At 37.8% G+C, this 21266-nt stretch overlaps 1 protein-coding gene across 2 annotated transcripts in view; it reads right to left on the bottom strand.

Moving 5' to 3' along the window:
* Nucleotides 1-3012: 3012 nt before the first annotated feature.
* Nucleotides 3013-21266, bottom strand: part of Sgcd (sarcoglycan delta) — a 554972-nt gene continuing 536718 nt past the window's right edge. For both annotated transcript variants that reach the window (XM_063230698.1, XM_003473239.5), the window contains exons 7-8: nt 12861-12984; nt 3013-11443 (exon numbers count right to left, since the gene is read on the bottom strand). In XM_063230698.1, the coding sequence (XP_063086768.1) occupies nt 11270-11443; nt 12861-12984 (298 nt within the window). In that variant the 3' untranslated portion in view covers nt 3013-11269. The remainder of the gene's footprint in view (nt 11444-12860; nt 12985-21266) is intronic.

The following is a 21266-nucleotide window of genomic DNA, read 5'->3' as shown; positions in this document are numbered from 1 at the left end:
AACATATATCTCCCTCAAAATTTTAAATTTTTCTTAGCTACATTAAGCAGATTTTAAAGCAGATTTCTTACCATATTTTTTCACACATAAATACTTGAATGTATGCGTGTATGCATGTAAAGTATATTTAATATTTATAGTGTTTATATCAAAAACATTTTTAGTAGAATTTCCTAACCAAAAATTATTTTGTTTTTTTTCCAGTTTTCTTAAGAAACAAGAATTAACTTTTTCTTTAACTTTGCTTGGTTTTTAAAATTATTTATTTTACTAATTTTCTAGTTTTTTAAATAAGGTTATAACACGGTATAACACACTGAATTTTATAAGTTTTAAAACTTTTTGATTTTAAAGATTTATCAGTAGTTTCATATGGTATAAATTTTTATTTCAATTATTAAAATATATAATACTTAGGACCACTTATTTTTGTTTTCCTGTGTATTTTGTTTCCTGTTCTAGAATTTTAAGTTCAATGCTTTACTTATTTGTTTCTCTGTTGATAAGCTTAAATGCTTTTATTATATTACAAGACTTCTTTGGCCAAATTATACAATTTTTAGCCTTTTAAATTACTATGTTTAATATTCTAGTTTCTTTTTCAAGTCATCAATAGTTGGGAAAATATTCAGTTCTTAAATTCCTGGAATTTTATCTTAATATAAATTAGATCATCTATTTTGAGACAGTAGTTTAAAAAGTTTTCTTTTTTCACTTTGAAGTTACATTTATTTCTTTTATATGATCATTAATAATAAGTTTCCTTTTTTGCTATCATGTAGGGATGTGTATGTGTGTGTTGTATAAATTCAGTTTTTAGGATTTGTCAATTTGTAAGTTATAAGATGCAGAGTGGTAAAAGTTGTTCCTTGCAGCAATATTTAATTTTCTCCTCATTCTTTTCTTCATCACTCTGAATTTTTGTTTTCTGTTACTTGTCTGATTGATATAGTGGGACATAATAATAGGATATAGTAATGTTATATATTATTAAATTGAATCTTAATATTTTTACTTAAATGCTACTTTCAAATACTAATTTCTTTTTATTCAAATCTGATCGGTTAATTTTTGCCTACATTTTCCCCAAAATGTTTTTAAACATAACCCTTGACTTGGTCTCAGATTAAAATTATTTAATAAAGGTATAGCTTCTAGCCTTGATGTGACACCCATTATCCTGTACTGTACCTTGTTATCACAAAATGCTGACCTTTCTGCTCCAATAAGCTATAATTTGAGAGAATATTTTCACACATTTCATGTGCCCATATTCAATTCTAGTAAAAGTTATCTTGAATAACTGGTATCGCATTGCTATTCTTTGATTATGTTTATGTGCTCACTGAAAAATGACAACATTCTTTATTGGGGGCTCAGCTTCAGATACTGAGAGGAATTAAAATTTTGTTTTCACAAAATAAAATTAGCTTACCCTTTTACTTAATTGGAGATGCTACTTCATACGTGTCGCTATTTAGTTTTTCTGAAATGCGTTTCATTTATTCCTGGGCAGTCTGATCCTCACTACCTATCCCTTTATCTTGGTTTCTTTTCCCACGAAAAGGTGGGCCTGCATCATTAAATGAAATACAGAATCTTACATTGTTTTTAAAAAGGGTCAAGTCTGAAAGCAATCTAAACATTACTGATTTATGGCTATTTGCTACTTTAAAAAATTCTCTTCCTTGGAAAATCAAAGAATAATACTTTTTAGCTTCTTGGTACATATTTCCATCTATTTCCCAATTTTGTATCAACCAGGGTGTTGAATATTTTGACTTCTAATGGCCTTTTTCTTTTATTAGTATTTCTTTATCTCTTTAGCTAAGGTTCAACTTGTCTTTCTCACTGGGTCTCTTAAATTGTGATTTTATTTTCTTTGTGTTTTTTTCTTTTGATAAGTTTTCCCCAGAGAGAAGACAGATAGTAAATTACTACCACTGTGTACATAAATTGCACCCTACCTGAGAATGGAATTTTTATGATAGTCTGTTTCTTGGAGGATTCTGTTATGCCTCTTCAGTGTCATTTGGAATCGGGTGGTAAACTTAAAAGTTGTAGCCTTGGATGAAAATATGTTAGGAATGGGTCTGCATTGTACTGGATATATAAAATCTGCCTTACATTTTGTAAATTGAGAAATTACCTATGTACTTTAAGAAATTATTGTGAAGATCAATTCAGATATGTGATCACTGATGTGTCAACTTTAAAAATGTAAGTATTCTAGGGTATCAGATAGAGAAGAAATATGTAAACTATAGTATACCATAGTATCACAAAATAAAATAAAATAGTGAGGAAATCAACAGGGGATGATGAACCACAGTGAGAAGATACATATGAATGAGGTGGGTATGTTGAGGGGAGGAGGTGCTAGGCAGGAGGGCAGTATAGGCAGATAACATAAATAGTATGCGCATCGACTTGTCATTGTGAAAGGCCAGGAGATAAGAGATGCTCACAATGAAGGACTGTAGTTGGTAGGTCATCGTAGTTCTGCCATGCTGCCTTCCACTGTACCAGTCTCACACATGGCTCCATCTAGAGAAGCAGTGCTGGGACAGCCTTTTGCAGGAGGATGAAAACTCATAGGACCAGGGACCAACTCCTGATTCAAAGATAGCTTATTCACCAGCTAATGTGGCTGAAGAGGTCTTACCCAATAGAGGCCATTTAGACTGGCTTCTTCAAAGATTTAGAGAGGGAAGAGGTATTCCTCAGGAGCATACAGATATCCTTAGGAGAAAAAGACAGCCATCCCTTGACCTGCTCCAGATCCTGTGGGTCCCCAAATCCCAGGCATTGCCTTACGAGATCTCTTCCTAAGGCAGCCTCTGTGGATTGCTTCCTGAGATCTAAAATTGCTTAACCAACCTATTAGGCCACTGATCATAGACATGCAGAAGAGCAGTTAATCTGAAAGTTTATTTCTGAGGTAGAGTCCATAGAATTGACTGTTGTGTTAACTGTGTGAGAGGAGTTCCCTAAAGAAGTGGACAAGGGTGCTTTCCTTCTTACCAATCATTATTTTTATTAATATATTTTACAAGGCTGAAGTCGAAATAATATTAAATACAAACTTTTATACAGAAAGTGTAATAAAGTTAAAATAGTTCCTTGTAATTCATAGCATTATTGCAATGCTTACAAAATTTTTGCATAGAGTGTGCAAGGATCGATGTTATTTCAAAACAAAATTAAAAAGCTCTTCTTACATCACACTCAAACCCAGAGGAAAGAGAAAACAAAACTAAAAATAACACAAAGGCTGAACTCAGTTGTTTCATGGGAAGGGGGCTGCTTTTTCTAACTGAAAATCTACACATGAATGGGGTGTCTGTGTAACTCATCTTTTCTGTGAAAAACACCAGAACCTGGCTTCTCCAAAAGAGCATGTAGCCACCTCACCATAGATATCCTGTTTTTGCTTTCTAAAACACAACCTCCTGAGGAGGTGTTTCCGCTTCTTCATAAACTTCAAAAGGGAAAATCTTGACTGGGAAGTGAGGGGGTCAACACAGGGAAAACTTCATTCCATTCCCTAACAACAACACTGGATGACATTAATTTTGTGTCGCTCAAATTTAAATGTGCCAATTGTTCCTTTGGTTTGCTGGAATCTCTCCTCTCTTGTCTTGCCATTTGGACATTTATAATGCTAGAAAGGAAATCCCCGACTGACTTGCCCTGAAATAGGGTCTTTAGCTTTCCTAGCCCATCCCTTTGATAAGGTTTTCTGGGGGCAAGGATTGAGCCAGAGAAGCTCTTGCCCTCAGGCTGTGTGTTTGGGAGGCAGTTGAGTGTATCCGCGTCCTCCCCAGTGGATCAGCTACATGCTGTGTATAGGGCACAGGAAGCAGGATGGACCCCCCAAATCTTTCTTCTGTGGACCTCTGGGTTGTGGGTGAGAACAGATAAACAGCATGACCTTACCAAGGGCATAATTTACTCGAATGATTCTTGGCTGAGTTAATTCAGCAAAAAGATTACCTTTTAACTCTAACATAGCAAAGTCCAAAGTCTTTGCTCAGAAGGTCACCGTGGCCTAAACTACCTGGGCAAAATGAACTTTAGAAACACTCCGTTTTTCCTGTCCTAGCTGGAACACCATTATCCTCACTGCTGAATCTAGGACATTATTTTTAAAGTGTACACTGGTTAAAAGTCTCCCCTGTTAGGATGAAAAGTGGAAACTGGATCCTATTTCCAACCCAGATCAACTGGTAGTGATGGCTTAAAGCTTTGGTGATGATTCTGTCCACGGAGGATCTGGATCATCATCAATGGCTTACAGGGTGTGGACACAAACCATCAGAGACAGTTGCCAGCTGGGCTCCATCTGGTAGTGAATGCCTAGTGCTGACTGGGTCCTCAGCAGGCTTAGCTTCTTTCTTGTGGGGGCAGGGACAGAGATAGAGGCTGAGGGTTGTTTTATTTGATGCTTCAATTTTGCTACGTATAATTTTGGCACAAGTACAAAAGAATAGTAACCAAAAAGTGCCAAACCTCACCCAAAATTAGACGTCTGTATTTTGAAGCGAGGTAGAAGAGATGGAAATAGGTGTTTATGGGAATGAAGCTTTGCTTAGCTACACCTGTAGGTTATTAAAATTTTCTACTAAACATGGGGCTAAGATATCTTCCAATGTGTAAAGACAGGGACCCTGACTTAACAAGCATCTAGAGCACACTAATTTTCTTGGTTCTAAATTCTATTAACCAGGTAGGCTTGCTATATTTTCACCTGACATATTTATACTTTAAAATTGGATGCTATCATAGTGAGAACTGACAGAACACAGAAATACAATATTTCTACTGTTTACAAAGGAGAGCTGGTTTAAAAATTTAGTAGGAAACTCTTCCTAACACTTGAAAAATAGTTTGACATGTTGGTGACTTTGTAACACAGTGGTCAGGAGTTGGACTCACATTATAGCTCTTCTGTTTTCTAGCTCGTGACTTTGGACAAGTTTCTGATCCTCTCTACGCCTCAGTTTCAAGTCTGTAAATTTAAACTACAAAGGAACCTAATTCAAAAGGTTGTTTTGAATAAGTGAAAGAGAATTATGCGAAATATCTAGCACACTAAGTATTCAATGAATGTTAATTATAAAGAATTATTATAATGATTGAAGAACAGAATCCAATGTCTCACATGTTAGGGTAAGGTGTGGATCCAAGAAAATCTGATTTTATGTAGTATTTTGTGTGATTGTTTTTTCCTGCAGAAATCTCACAGCTTTGTTCCAGTTCTCAAAAGAACTCATTCTCCTCGGGCGGTTAGAATCTCATGAATTAGAACAATATGCAGACTGAAGAAACACCAGCATCTTTCTTGTTGACAGATGCCACCTTCCTAGTCTCAGACAATCTGTTGCTATAGTGCTTCCACATAAACGAACAGACCAGCTTGGAGTCTCTCTCTTTATGAAATCTGAGTTATGTCTGATTTCTCTCTCAACAATGCCAAATGTAGAAGTAGCCTGTGGAGACCCTGAAGGAAGAGGGACTAGAAAGATGCTGCTGGCCACGCACAGCTGATTTTGGAGTAAACAAATGTTTTTCCTATCTTCTTCCAATGAGGGTAGCTCCCTAGTTATTTTATTGAGCAGATCATTGCTAAAAATTGTTCAGGATGAAGCCAATGCACTCACTTCATAGTGAGAATGTCTATGCGCCTAATGAGGCATTTGCAATATTCTCTGACTTCCTATGTGGATTTGGACTGTAAAGCTTCTCGCCTATCGCAAACTTCAAAGTGGTTACTGATGATATCAGTTGCTAGACCAAAATTAAAGAGTAGCAGTTAGCACTGATGTTGTTATGCCCGAGACTATTTATCAGTGAGTTTGATGGCATCCTTAATACATCACATTTCCTAGTGCATCAAGGGCTCGTAACACTGTTGCTGGTTTTCTCAAAGGAGGATACTAACTTGCTACTCAGTAAATTTCTACAAAAGGAAGGTAGGGGAAACGGAAATAGCATATTTGAGCATGGGTTGGCCCAAAAGGGGTATTTTCTTTTACACTTGTGCTGTTACAGTGCTCTGAAGGAGGGCCTCCCGTGAGTTATTATTTTCCCTTTGCCATTCAGACCTGCCTTGAGAAATTTCAAGGACTCTATTATGAAGAAAGCTTTTAAGAACCATGGAAATCACACTGCTTTTGAAAGCGCTAATGCCTGTGGTGTGCTGCTCAGGCTGAAGCAGCAGGCTTCCGACTGTGCTTTATCTCTTATCTGTGGTTTGGCTTTGTGAGAAATTCAGAGGCAACTGTATAATTTTAAATTCCGATTACCACAAAGAAAGAGATGCATCTGACATCCCAATGCAGTAGCTTTGACTATTTTAATGGAAGTATGTGGAAACTGGGGGAACCTTCCACCAAGGAGAAAGTGATGAAAGACCGCAAGAGAGACATTTTATCTTTGAGATAAAAAGACTGTTTTTTAAGGTTGTTTCTTTCATTATAACTTTTTTCCCGACCTGCTACTGGTGTACCATGCAAATGTATCATTCAGGAAACTGCTTCTTTATCTTCTTTTGTTTAAGATATCTGGGGGCAGGAAAAGGAGGAGCACTGGTTTTGTTTACAACTTACTTAAAGGAGATTTTTCACTTTTCATAGGCCTTTAAAAAAGATCAGGGGCTTAAATGGAGCCTTTAACCTGTTTGGTCCAATTTCATTTTTTTGCCTGAAGATAACAAGAGCAAGATATTTGTATTCTATAGCCAACTTAACCTTCGTCTAGCTGTATCCACATACTAGGATAAAGGACTCCCTAAAAGATTAGGGATGGGTAAATGGTGGTCATTTTCATTAAAAAAAAATGAAAGTTCTTCTTCAATATGGATACTTCGGAAGTTGTTGTTAAATCATGCTGTTTTAACAAACTGACTATGAGGCCCTTTTTAGTAAAAGAGGAGAGAAATCTCTGGCAGAAACCTGCCACAGCATACAAAACAAAGATGTTGGAGTCCAAAACATGTCTTTTTTTGCATTTGCTCCACACCCAGGAACAAAAACTTACATCCTACAAAACCAAAGCAAATAGACATGAATTTGGTTCCTCCCAGTAATGGATTTGTAAAAACAATTTTACTACATTTTTCTTCCTCCAGATTTTAAGATGTTGCTTCTTTTAATACTTCCAATTATTCAGTGTCCCAACTTCCTCTTTAAGCCTGATGTGGCTGTCAGAACATATTCACACCATAAAGACACAAATAACTGAGGTCCCGGTGGCTAAAAATAACACATGAAGTTAAAAATACGTTCTGGGAGACCTTGGAATGGACACCTTTCTAGAATATGGGAAAGCGAGGTGGAAGCTTCTGTTATATAGACAGCAGAAAAATGTTCTCAGCAAAGAGACTAAATTTAAAGCCTAGGATACCCTTTACTTCTTGTCACACAATGATTAGGGCTTAAGGAGCCATCTTTCTATCAAGGTTTTGCAGAAAAGACTCTTGGAGGACCAGTCCCCCCCCCAAAGCTGCCCCTAATTCCATTCTGCCTATTCCCAATTCTTTGAATCCTGTGTTTCTCTATTGGATGGGTTACTTCATATAGTGCAAGGAAAATCTTCACTAAAATATTTCCCAGGTGGTTATATTCCCCAGCCTACCTGGAAATGTAGGCTTACACTCCGTTACTGCATAATCTATTTGGTTGTACCTGTGTCTAACATGTATCACAAATGACCTGTAGGTCAGGATCAGCAAATTTTCTCTATAGAAAGCCAAATAATAATAATTATGCTGGTGGGCCATACAGTGTCGGGCACAATGTTACAGAATGATATCAATGGCTGGTAGCATATTAATGAAAGTATATGGCTGTGTAATAGTGAAATGTATTCAGAAAAACAGGTGCTGAGTAAGATTTGGTCTCCATCTCAGAGACCTTTGCTGATCCTTGTTCTAGGGTCAAACCTCAGGCACTCTTTGGTCTATGATTTCAGGGTATACAGTAGAAATTATCCAAAGGGAAAAGTCACCTCAAGGAAGTTAAAAGCAAATGCAAGTTTATAAACTTTTTCTTTGATAACATAATTATAAAGTCACAGGTCATGTTTCCACCTAGATAGATGCCATACAGGGCTTTCAAAAACCTTCTTCATACTCAAGTAATTTCTCAAGATGGAACTTTTATCACTTACTGAGCATATATCAAACAGAACTAACTGCTGAACATATCTGGAGATCCATTTTTCATTGATAAAAAATTGTCTGAAGAAGTTTAGCATAGTAGAACTTCTAGTATATTGAAGATTCATTTGAACTCTGTTAAACCTCCAATTGCTTAAAGTACCCAAAGGCATGGTTGTCTAGAAGATAGTATATACTATATAAATGTTAGAATCTCGTTTTTAAAAATTTGGGGTTAACAGGTTTTAATGTAAAAGGTATTTTTTTTTTCTCCAGAATTATGACCGTGGACAGATATTTTATTTGTAGAGTACTGGGGTAAAAGATATACTTTGAAAAACTTGGAATTCACTTTACTAATTTCCAAAGTCTGAAGTGAAATACATAACTGCACTCATCCCAGAGTTCCGGCTTATTACCTTATAGATTGTGGTCATTTAGCATCAGGGAAAGTCAGAGTTTGTTATCAAGTGTCCCCCCACCTCCAAAAGTTTTTCGAATGCAATTATTATTTTCATTGTATTTGTGATCGATTAAAGATTAAATTTTACAAGTGGGATCATACTACTTTTTGGGGAGGGGCCAAAAAACTACCAAGGTGCTTATTTTAGGTTTTTGTTGTGATTAGAACAAAATCAAAGGAAAGGGGTCCAGGGAACTTTTTGTTTTCTTGTTTTCTTTATGTGAGATGACAAGATACAAAGATAATCTGCTTAAAACAAAACAACAGCAGGAAAAACTTCCTTCTTAAGGTATTTATCCACAAAGGGCCTCAGGGTTACTATAGTAGTGTATCAGAACGATATGGGTTCGATGTTTGGAACAGCCATGGGAGTAATTTCCTGGCTTGCAAAAACCCTGTGTATGATGTGCATTGCATGCAGATTATGGTAACATGGTCCTAAGGATATTAGAAATACTGATCCAGATAAACTTGATGACTTTTACGAATGGTAGGTGTCCCTTGTTAGGTCTTCATGCTGCAAATTAAGCAATCTTACATTCTTGGCTTAAAACTGATCAAGCCAGTTCTTCACCGTAAGACACTGGAGAGCCAGCTAGAGCCTCAAAGCCAGCAAAACCACAATTTAGGCTAGGACCACCCCTTCCCCTTTTCAGTAACTGAATATTGTGCCAAACAGCTTGCTTTTGCATCCACATGTGCAAACTTTAGCCAAGATTTGGTGTCATCTCAAAAATACCAAACCTCTTCATCTTCTGTGACAACCTTCTCCTGCTTGTGAAATAGGAAAATTAGAACCTTGTTGAGGAAAAAAAATGCCATTCAAGCATACAAAATACAACCTCATTTAGGAGTTTGGGGCCATTGATTGGTAAATGGCATCCAAGACTTTCAAAGACAGTTACATCTCCTTTCCAGGCTCAATAGAAACCACATCAGTCAATCATTGTTTTTGTCTATCCAATTTGATGCCCAGTCATAACTAAACAATTCCCCTCTAATCACTCAAAATAAACTACAGGTAACAAGATAAATAGGATGTGCTTCTCCTTGCTGAGTGCATTGACGTAAGGCATAGGCACATTTCCCCCTCTTTGAACAGAGATGGTGTAATCCCCTGTCCCAGCACAAGAGCTGGCCAGGGTGACCCTGGAGCACGGTGATGAAGGTGTAATGATGAGAGGTAGCTGATGGTGGGAACCAGAGCTGCATCTTACAGATGAGGGTGCAGGTGCTGCTGGGACACAGTGATTCTGATACATTAACTTTCAGGGAGCAATTCTGGCAGCATGCAGTGCTTTAGATCTGTGAGTCCCAGAGAAAGAGAGTAGATTTAGGAATACATTACCAGCACTGAAAAAAAAATTATATATGTAAGAGATCAAAGTCAGAGAGTTTGTGCGTGCCTTTAAAAAGGCATGGCTCTTAAGTTACCTCACAATCCCAAGAAACATATAAAAACTAATTAGGTTCTTGGTGCGACTCTTAATTAGATTTCTGATTTAAAATGACTTTTCTCGGGACTGTGGTTCCACGATTAAGAATTTTGATTGACCTGATCATTTTGTGTGAGAGTGTGTTGAAGTAAAGATTGAGAACACAGCCGCTCTTGAGCCATTTTTCCTTTGAGCAGAGACATAGTGCACATTTATTCTTTGCTGTCATGCCATTGAGTAGCTTCCAGCCGACTGAAGAGCAGCTGTTATCCTTTTATGTGCTGATTTACTACTCTTATTTGGACTGTGGGAGAATATCTGAGCTTAAAGGCAGATAAGTAGAAGTTGTGTGAGCGGTTCAGAATTCACCAGAATTCATCCTCCTCACTCATGCAATAGCCAAAGCCCCAGTACGTTAGGCTGCAAATACTGGGCAGTCATTCTGAGTTTTTATGGCTGACTTTAATGGCACTACCCCTTTTGTTACTTGAAGGTAGAAGCTGCTCAGTCTTCCTGAAGCTAAAAAAGGGAAGGCAAATGTCTAGTATGTGTGTGACGCTGGGGTTGAACTCGGGGACTCACACAAGCTAAGCACAAGTTATACTAATGAGCAGCACCCCCACTCCAATGTGTCTGTTTTTGATACAAAGATTTCAGTGCCTGAGCATGACTTGGAGAGTCCCACTATGGCTGCCTCTACGGACACCGATGGAAAAGGTGTGCTGTTACTGTGTGTTGATGAATATTCTTTTCAGTGCACAATGTGATTCCCAATGGTCTAGGGCAGTGTTGGCAAACCTCTGGCATGCGTGCCACAGCAGGCTGTTCGTACTGTTCAAAGATCTAAAAGGTTCGCCATCACTGGCCTAGGGAAGATGGCATCTGAATTAGTATTTAGATTTCGTCGTGTGGATGGTGGTGATGGGATGGAAAGTGATGGTGAATATCACAGGGTCACCCATGGTTCCTTTTGTACTGAAACTTTGTTTTATACAGAGGATATATATATATTTATTTATATATATTTATATATATATATATATATTTATATCCACTCACACACACAAACACACTCACACGTGTACACACACTCACACATAAAAGGTCTTTGATAGGCTTTCTGTGTTCTAGTAAAAATAGCTGGCAGCCAATGTCTCAAGCCAAAAAAGGGCCTTCGCGCTGCCCACAGTGTCCACTCTGGAGAGTCTCTCAAAGGCAGATGCTTGTGTTTATCTGACAAGTGGAACCGGTTCCTGCCTGGGACAGGAATAATCTCCCATTGGCGCACACGCAGATCTCGAAGACCTTCTGCCTCGTTCCCGAGGGGGTGTAGGATCCGTGAGGCAGTCTAGGTAGTTTGATTTTCGCAGCATCTAACTTAATCTAAAGAGAGGAAATAGTGGGGAAGAGTCAGAGGCTGTCGTCTATGCTCTTCACATTCAGAAACGAGCACGCTCAGAAACAAGAGCTGAATATTCAGTTCAGTTAAAAACCTCATGGATACCGCCTATGGATGGAGCTATGGCAGCACGGAGGATTTGGAGATAAATAAGAGAAAGTCTCTGTCTTCCTAAAAGCTCATATTCTAGCAAAAAATGGCTCACTGTTATTAGCACTTTGCAAAAGTATGACATGTAGAATGGGAACAGTGTCCTAGACTGAACTAAATATGAAAATGCTACATTTATTTAACAATTTTTGATCTCGCTTATGTCTACATACAAGGTGGATCTTTAAGAAAGTATTTTTGAAGTTTAAAATGAAATTATTAGTAACTTTTTTTTAACATGTTGTGGTACTGATGTTCTATTGGATAGACTAAAAAATACATGACTACAAAAAATAATCAGTGCTGGAAGTTGACATTAGATTAATGATTATAAACCAATTCTTCCATATGTGAGGCAGTTTCTGTTTTTGTTATATATGTGGTTTTCCGTTTGTGGCTATTTTAGGAAGCAGTTGTGATAACTGAATAGCTACCTAACTTTTTCAAAACAAAAACAGCAAATGTCAAAGAAATCAAAGGGAGAACGTTTATATACATGGAGTGGATGTATAGCACCAAATGGAGAATAATACCCTCCACATAGATATGAGAGGTAGAGGAGAGATTTGTCTCCTTCTCATTTTTATATAAAAATACTTACTTATATAAAAATACTCACTTACTAATACTTTGAAGACATTTTTAAAAAGTCTGCAGTTAAATTGTGATTTTTTTTTGGGGGGGGGGGAAGACATTTACCTTACCTTGCTTACGAAAATCACAAATGAAATTTCCATTCACTCACTTGGGATTGTAGCTAAGAAACAGAATTATTATTTGCCATCATTCTAGCTTCTGTTGTGTAGTTTTACCCTGCTGGGTTTTTAGCTTGTTCAGGTTTGGGATGGCTGTTGGATATGACTCTTTGGTGTCAATGAAAATTTAAACACATGAAATAAATAACTACAAGTAAATTAAGTTCATCTTTAGCCAGATGGGTGTGAAATACGGCTTCATTATGCTGGCTAACTAAATCTTATTTTAAGGCAGGAAGCGACAGAATTTGGAAATAGCCTTCATTTTTATGGTCATGTAATTCTGTACTTGCAATACATGTCATTATGCTAGCGTTTTACAAATAATGAATCATAACTTTTATGTATTATGGGTTGGCTTGTCATTGTGCTGTGAAACTATTTGTTCCAGAAAATAAAACCTTCTCATTGGCTATTTTGGTGGACACAATATAGGATCAGTATCAGTAGCACAGCAGCTTTGGCAAAGATCGGCCTCCATGCTTCCTCTATTTACCTCTCCATCTTTGGATTCCAGTCTCAGCTCAGTTCTGCAGGTGGCTTCCATGTTCCCAGCTTCTGCATTTATTTCTACTCCCTTTGGGGCCTCCATCACCAGAGACCGGGTTGGGGACTCCAATCTGAAACACATGTAAGCCACAGATTAAAGACTTTGAGAGGAAGTCAATGTTCTTGGCATGGAAACAGCATTTCAGTATTTGATCAGGGAATCTGTCTAGCCTGTGTTTTGCCATTCTGGTCAAGTTATGACAGAGTATACTCTAGGTTGGATCTTCATTACTTACTCAGAGGTCAAACGGAAGGAGTTCTACAGCCATGGCTGTACTTTATCTTATACCTTGTCATTTGCTTCTTTGGTTTAATTAACCAAACTCTTGCATACACAGTTTCTTATAGAGTAGGACAACCTGAAGTCTAAGGTTGACTTTCTAAAATCAGTATTGGTGAACTGGGATTCTTTCCACTTAGTCCTATTTTCTGTGTCTTCCATAGAGGTGGACTCATGCTAGAATACTGGAAATAGATTTAGGAATGAGATATACTTGGACTTGAGCCATGAGGCCATCACAGTATGATCCTGGGCAAGTCTTTCTTTCTTCTGCTCTCCTTTCTGAAATTTCTCAGTGCCTCAGTTTCCCCACATACAAAGAGCTTCCACTGGTACCTGACATGCAGGAAATGCAAATATGCATTAATTATTATTATAAGTTGAACGAAGCAGAAATGTTTCAGATATCTTTTGCAGATTTTGGAACATTTGCATAGGCTTTACTAGTTGACTATTCTTAATCTGAAAATCCAAAACGCTCCACAATCTGAAGTTTTCTAAGCCTCTTATTAGTGCTCGAGTTGTTTTGCAATTTGAATTGTTTTGGGGTCTCTGATTAGGAATACTCAACCTGTACTGGTGTTACTGTTGTAACAATAGAAAATCATAATGGAGTATTGGGACTTACTTTACAGTGAAGTTTTTCAGAAGAAGATGTGGAACACATCACTGGCTGCCAGGGGAGAGAAGCTGGTTTGAGTGCCAAGGGACAGCATGCAAAGAGGGTGTTTTGGGTGGTGGAACTCTATTTTGCATGTTGATTGCAGTGGTTTTTGCACTTCTCTTGTATTTGCAAATGCTCATCAAAGAAGACAAGCATATGCCATGGGTCCATGGATGCTTTTAATTCTCTTGTGATATTTCTTATTATGATGCCAAAAAAGAGTATACTATTCTTTAGAAAGTCTTTTGACAGATCACTCTAATGTGAAAACATTACCAAAATCCAACCACCCCCTAATAGTCTGAATCTTAAAAATATTAGTAGATAGGAATGTATGAGGATCCTTGTCTCTGTTGCAAAGAAAGTGTCCCAACTTGGGGAAGCAAAGATGCCAGCCATTGTCCTCAACCTGTTTTGATTTATACCAATTTTCTGACTCGGTGTTTCTAACCTGTTGGACATTCTCAACATGTTAAAAAGCAGTTCCCACCGCTGACTCCTGATTCTGTTCCTACCATTCCATCTGGGTAGGCCAAACCCTCTTGGATAATAGTAAGTGGCCAGATGAGCAAACTAGCCAGTGAGATGCCCCTGCAGAACAATCCCCAGCCACATTACAGTCATGCCATAAAGGCTTCTTTACACTGCTTGGGCCAGGTGCTTGATGATGGCTTCTAGGCAGCAGCTGTCTGCCTGAATTTTTCCTCCACAATGAATCATCTGGAGTTAAAAGAAAAGCGACAGTAACATCCTAGTTCAACAAAGACAGGCTTGGCTTTCTCTTTAGCTCATCCTTATTGACCTCATTCCTTTGTGTGTGGAAAAGTCTCCAAATCCCATTTTGTCTTTCTCACAGGACCTTCACTGAGGCTGCCTAGGCTGCTGGGGTGCTGCCTATTGGTTTGGTCTGCTTCCTTAGCACGTGGTTTTCTACTAAGGCGAAGATGTCAGAGCAGTGAGCCAGGAGTACTGTTACCAGGGCAACAGGGAGGCTTCCCTGGGGACCTTCACCCAGCGCAGATGAGCTTCTGTTATGTCCCTGTTATGGCCTCCTCTTGTTTTTGAAACCTGAAGATAGTTTTGTGTCATTTTTTCTCTACATTCCAGCTGACTTATATAGTTTATCATTAGTTGTTCACTATTTCCTTCCCATGACCCTTGACCCCTTAATCCTTACAACATACCCCCCTGTCCAGCTCATCAGTGGACTAGCACATTTCCCCTTTTCCAGCTGAAACCCCTCATGCCATCCTTCCTTTCTCCTTCCTTCTCTCAGTTCATCAATTAATTCAGCTTTTAACTCTAAGTTCTGTCTTCTCCATTGATCAGAACATCTGTAACCTGAGTCACGGTACAGACCTCACAAGCTTGGTCTCAAAGTTTTCACATTTTCCCATTCCTCATCACACAGCAACATATCTTCCTGAACAACTCATCTTTCTCCTCAAAACTCTTCAGGAGAGAGCTGAACTCCCGAGCTCATGCAGTCAGGTAGAATTCACTCCGACTTGTTCTGTTGACCTTATTTCTTGTGGCAATATCAGGTATATTTTACTGAGGGTTTGCTAGGTGATGACATTGTGCAAAACTCTTCATATGTGTGATCTTATTTATTCAGTCTTCATAAAGGCTTATTAATCCAGTGTTCCTGTGGTCCTAGTGGCCCAAACAAAGAAACTAAGGATACATAATTATTCAGTGCTATTCTTGTAATTATGGCAGAATGAAATTCTAACTTCTTAAAAGCCAGTGTGTCATTTACAATATTACTTTACATAAAAACTGTATTTTTGTTCTCATCTATGTATGTTATCCTGTTCTCTATAATTAAGTGCTCCCACTTTTCTCATGAAATTAGTATTTGTACAGGACAGGAAGGTGATAGTCCTGAATATGGCCGAGTGACACATTCTTTACGATATTTCTCGTGTTCAGTGTATATTGCTGATCAAATTCGGGATCTGCTGAATTAGTTCATGCGGGGTATATTGGCTTCCAAGTGAATGATCAAATATAAAATGATAGTTGGGGAGAATGAAAGATTTAAACAGAACATGCGTGGAGCCTGGAGAACTTTCTCAGAGTCAGTGTGGTTACTTCAGGCAGGCATTAGAATTCACTTTATTCTTGCAAACTGCATGAGTTCTTGGAGATCACTAGGAGGGCTTTGAGGTCAGAGAAACGGACTCAAAAATAACTGCAGCCCTTTTTCTTCTCTCAGCACTGGAAATACAGGGTGCTGAGAAAGGGAGTTGCTCTTACACTGTCCTACTGTGAAAGGCCACAACCAGCTGGGTATGAAAATGTCCTTAAAGCAGAGCAAAAGGGTAACAGCCTGCCTGGTTCACAGTCATTCTAAACACCCTTTGATGTTAAGGCAGACTCACTGTAATATGTGCGCATACCAGTCTTTCCACTGGGAAAAGCCACCTCCCCTAGCCCTTGGGAACTGCAGAGGGCAGACAAGGCAGTGCAGTGAGGCCCATCGGTTTCTAACCATGCATTCAGGACCGCACCATAACTGCTTAGACTGCAGGGACAGTCTAAGTCTCCTGATAGAGGGGATCGAGGGTCCTGCTGGCTGCTATGAGTAAATGCTGCTCCCATTAGAAGACTGTGCTACTCTTCCAAGAGGAGGAGGAGGAAGAGCCTTGCTGAAAAGGTACGGAATGGAAGAAAGACCAGATAAGGGAAATCACAGACTGTCCCAAGTCCTCAAAAAGAACAATTTTCTCTTGTGAGCTTCAGACTTGCCTAGAGGGACAAAAGCACAGATTCTGGGCCCATTTGCAGAGTCTGATTCAGTGTCCACTCCTCTGTATCCATAACCTGCTCACCAGGATGGGGATGCATCTGCATCAGGGTCACAGTTATCATAAAGTCAGGTGCCCACAGACATGAGACGAGGTGATACCAATGCATGACCCACAAGAAAGCTCTAAGTCAAATGACAGTCTCAGCACAGGGGTCCTGGGGAAATGGTGCAGGTGCAATGAGAGAGCACATGGGGACACTGGTCACTGAGGTGTCATTAAATCCCATAGGTAAATGCAAAAGAATCTTTAAGAAAACAGAAATTCTTACCTGTGCAGGGCCTGAGCTCACCTTCTTGATTTTATACATTTCTTTCCTTCCCTGGCAGTAGATACTACTAGAAACTTATTATTTTCTTTATTTTCCCATTACACTTTTTACTGTATTTTTACTGTATGTTGTTACATACTATGGCATGCTTTTGAATTTTAAGCACAGAATAATCCCACTTTTGAAATAAAGCAATCTTTTTTCCCCTTTATGTAATGCTCCTGAGATGCATATACTTTGTGACATTAGTTTTAATCTATTCACCTTTCTTGGTGGAATATTCTGTAATCATTTGTCTATTTCTCTGTTAGACTAGGTTTTTGTTTCAGCAAAGGAGTATACATACAGACATATTTTTATGCATGGTTCCTGGTACATTTATGCAAAAATCTCTTTGAGATTGTACAGTACAGTGGAATTGCTGCTTCTGGGTGGGCATATCTATACCATCACAAGATAATGTCAAATAGTTTCCAAAACTATTACCACAATTGGCTTTCCCACTAGCATGCATCAAGTTCTAGTTGTCCTACTTTCTCACTAACATTTGAAGTGTTAAGTATGAAATGAGTGTGAAATTGAATGCTGTTATCTTTTAAAATTACATTTCTCTAATTGCCAGTGGAGGGAAACCACGTGGGATTTTCTTCAGTAAAACTGTCTACTTTAATGATTTTAAAACTTATTTTGGCATGATTTGTAAAATGCATATGCTAACAAATATTTAGCAGTTTTAACAATTCTTTACATTTGTAGTTTTTCTTTTCCTTCTGTGTTTAGCAACTTGGGATGAACAGGAATGTACCCTTTATAGTTTAATGAAGATGAATTAATTATCTTTCTCCTGTAGGGTTTGTGCTTTCTGGGTATACATGAAGCAGTCTTTTCTTACTCTGAGGTTGTGATGTTCTCCATTATTGCTTTTAAAAGTTTAACTTTTTTCGGTAAGTTTTAAAATAGTTTTTAATTTCTATGCATGGTGGGGGGCAGTTCAACACACAGGTCATTTCAATATCATGTGTTGAAAAATCTGTACTTAGCTGTGTTATAAATAGCATTAAATGCACTAATGGCTCTTCTTTGGGGCCATATTGCCTATTTCATTATTCTGTTGGCCCATGCCTGAAAAATAATTAAATTTTTTAGTTTATTTATTATAGTTTTAAAGATTTTCATATTTCCTTGCTATTCTTCTTTCTATATAAATTGTGGAACATAAGTTTCACAAGAAAACATTGCTAGACCATTGATTAAATTTCAAAGTTTAAGCCACTAACATTGTAGCTAACTAACTATATTTTCTTTGATGCATCTCCAGAATTTAGCAACTTTACTTACATAGGTTTGGCTATTATAAAGTACTTTTAAAGTATTTCTGTTGCTTTATTATTTTTTCCAGGAAAATAGATATAGATATCTTATTTTCTAGGAAAGATTCTTATATATTGATCTTATAAGCAATTATTTTTCATAATTTCTGTACAAGGGACTCAGTTTCCATTGTAGCCACTAAATTATTTTTAAAAGCCTTAAATTTATAGCATCTTTCTTTTCATTTTTATACTGTCATGTCTAGGATCATCCAGTGCAGTGTTGTCTAGAAGTAAAGAAATGGAAATTTTGCTTTTTCCTCATCTTAAAAGAAAACTTTCAATAATTTATCATTATGTATGCTTTGTGTCTTAGAAATTCCTCCTGCATATACCTTTCTATAAGCTAAGGGAATTTTGATTTTGATCAATAATTTCCATTATTGATTAATACGAATATTCCTATACATAATATATAAATATACATTTCCTATTGAGATAATATATTTCTTATTAATATATTTGTGGGCAAATCATATTAATTTGCAATTAAAAATGACAACTGTTTGTCATTACTCAAATTTGCTGTTATGCGTCACCTCTATGCATTTATAAAACTAATTTTACATCTGTGCTTATGAGTATGTGCTATAATTTTTTACATAAAATATCTTTATCAAACTCATCACTTTTCTATTATCCAATTGTCCTGTCCCTTGTGTGTTTAAACTCACTGATAAACCCAGAAGGTATAGAAAAATATTTCTTTTTTCCATTCCATAAAAAAAGCTGGAGTTTGTTGACAATTTTTTTTTTATAATTTTTAAAAATACTCCCTGAATTTGTAGTTAGGTTTTTCCTTTGTTGCTGTGTTTTGGGTTTTTGAGACGGGATCTCACTATGTAGTTCAGAGTGACCTTGAACTCACTCTGTAGCCTCCGCCGGCCACGAACTTGTGTCAATACTTCTGCCTCAGCCTCCCTAGTGCTGGGATTACAGACATGTACCACCACATCTGGCTGTTACAAATATTTTTATTCACATCTTCTATTTGCCTCAAGTAGAGCTACCAGTAGTTTAAGAGATACCTTTCTTTTTGTCATTCCTATTTTATCTTTCTTTGTAGTTCTTGAATTTGTCCTTTTGCTCCAGGTAAGAGAATTTACCAGTTGTTCTAGATTTAAAATATGCTGCTTTGTTAACTTTTACCTTTCTTAGTTTTATCACCTGCATTTATGCTGCATTTTGACAGCATCCCAAAGGAGTAATTATAATACAAATGTATAATATACAGTTTTTCTGTGTAGTTCAGGCTGGTCTTGAACTCATACCAATTCTCCTGCCTCAGCCTCCCCTAGTGCTTGAATCATAGGCGTGTGCCACACACCTGGCTAATATTTAACATGATTTTTGCTGAGGATTATTAGTTTTACAGAAAAGCATTAATTTCTAAGAGTACAAGATTTTCTATTACTGATTTTTAGATTTTTCTAATATAGTTCTTCGATACTAATTTTGACATTTTAAAGATTTTGTTGAAGTGACAGTTTAATAGACTTGTAACAGATAGTGTTTTCTTTATAAGATCAATCTTCAAAAAATTTGGAAACTGAGCTTTTGGCCCAGTATGTATCTGTTTTTATGAAGTCTGTGATTTTCTGAGAAGAGTGTGTGTTCTTCAATTGTTGGTGCCATGTTCTATGTCTGTCTTAATAGTGCAAATTGTTTGTTTTGTAAAATGCCTTATGCATTTTATCTGATTTACCAATTTACTCACCGAGATACTAGGAGCATACCAGCTTAGAATTGTTCTACCTTCCTTACCATCTTCTTACCAATAATAATAATTCTCTTTACTTTTGTAAGCCTTTTGCATTAAAATCTATTTGCATATTAGTGCAGGTGTTCCACCTCTGTTTCTAACAGTATTTTCCCTGGACATACTTTCCTGTACTTTAGCAACCATTCTGTGTGCTTATGTTTTAGTTGTATTTCTCATATAACTGAATCACTTTTTAAGTAATCCACTTTGATAAATTTTGATAAGTATGATTCAATGTGATCATGAACCCATCAAATATTGCCACCATGTGTCTCTGCATCCTTGGTCACCGCCCTTCTCAGGAACATGCTTGGAGGTTGCAGCTCAGTGGCAGAGCCCTTGCCTGCCATGCACAAAGCCCTGGGTTCTATCCAGAACCACACACACACACACACACACACACACACACACACACACACAGAGATTGACCTTTCTTATTTCCGAACTTCAAGCAGTGATGCCTTTGCAGTCTTTATGATTCTTCCACATGGCTGTGTTCACAGTTGTTCATATTGTTTAGTGGTGGTAGAGAGTCTGAGTAGAACATGATTTGTTTATCCAGCTTGAGATTAGACATCTATGAGTTTCTAGTTTGTCTGAAGTTCTACAAGCATTTGTATGCAACTCTTTTTGAGGATAAATTTTCCTCGAATATATAGCCATGAGCCATGCTAGGTTGTAAGGTAGGCGAGTCTCTACTCTCTGTGTAAAGCAGCACTAGGCTGGTCTCCAGTGACCCTTACCTCCTGGAATTCATAGCCTTATACAATTCTCTCTGTTCTGTGTGAGCCACATGCAGGCTTTCATACAAATTGAATGTGGCAACAGTGATGGCTTATCGCCCTGAGGTTAGGCTATAAAAACCAGTTCCCACACTGGCTGGTCTTCTCATTCTCTGTGCTGGGAGCAGGGAGATGAGAATAGGTCTGTCCAATAGCTGCCCTGAGCAGGCACCTGAGAAGCTGAGTGAGGTCATTTGCCCCTGAGGAACTGTTGTCTCAGAGACCAGCAGGTGACAGGGACCTGAATCTTTCCAGTGACACAGAAGTGTGTCAAGAGCTGGATCTTCCTCCGGCCAAGCATTTGTTGAGATGATAGCCCTGGCCAACAGCCAAACTGCAATCCCATCAAAGATATTAATGCAGAGGCATTGGCCAACCTCCACGTGTGTTCTGATCCACAGAAACTGTGAA

The sequence above is a fragment of the Cavia porcellus genome, unplaced genomic scaffold (genome assembly GCF_034190915.1).
Source record: "Cavia porcellus strain 051 isolate PalLab524CR breed Dunkin Hartley unplaced genomic scaffold, mCavPor4.1 scaffold_19, whole genome shotgun sequence".
NCBI classification, from domain to species: Eukaryota; Metazoa; Chordata; class Mammalia; order Rodentia; family Caviidae; genus Cavia; species Cavia porcellus.
This window is presented reverse-complemented; position numbering and strand designations above follow the sequence as displayed.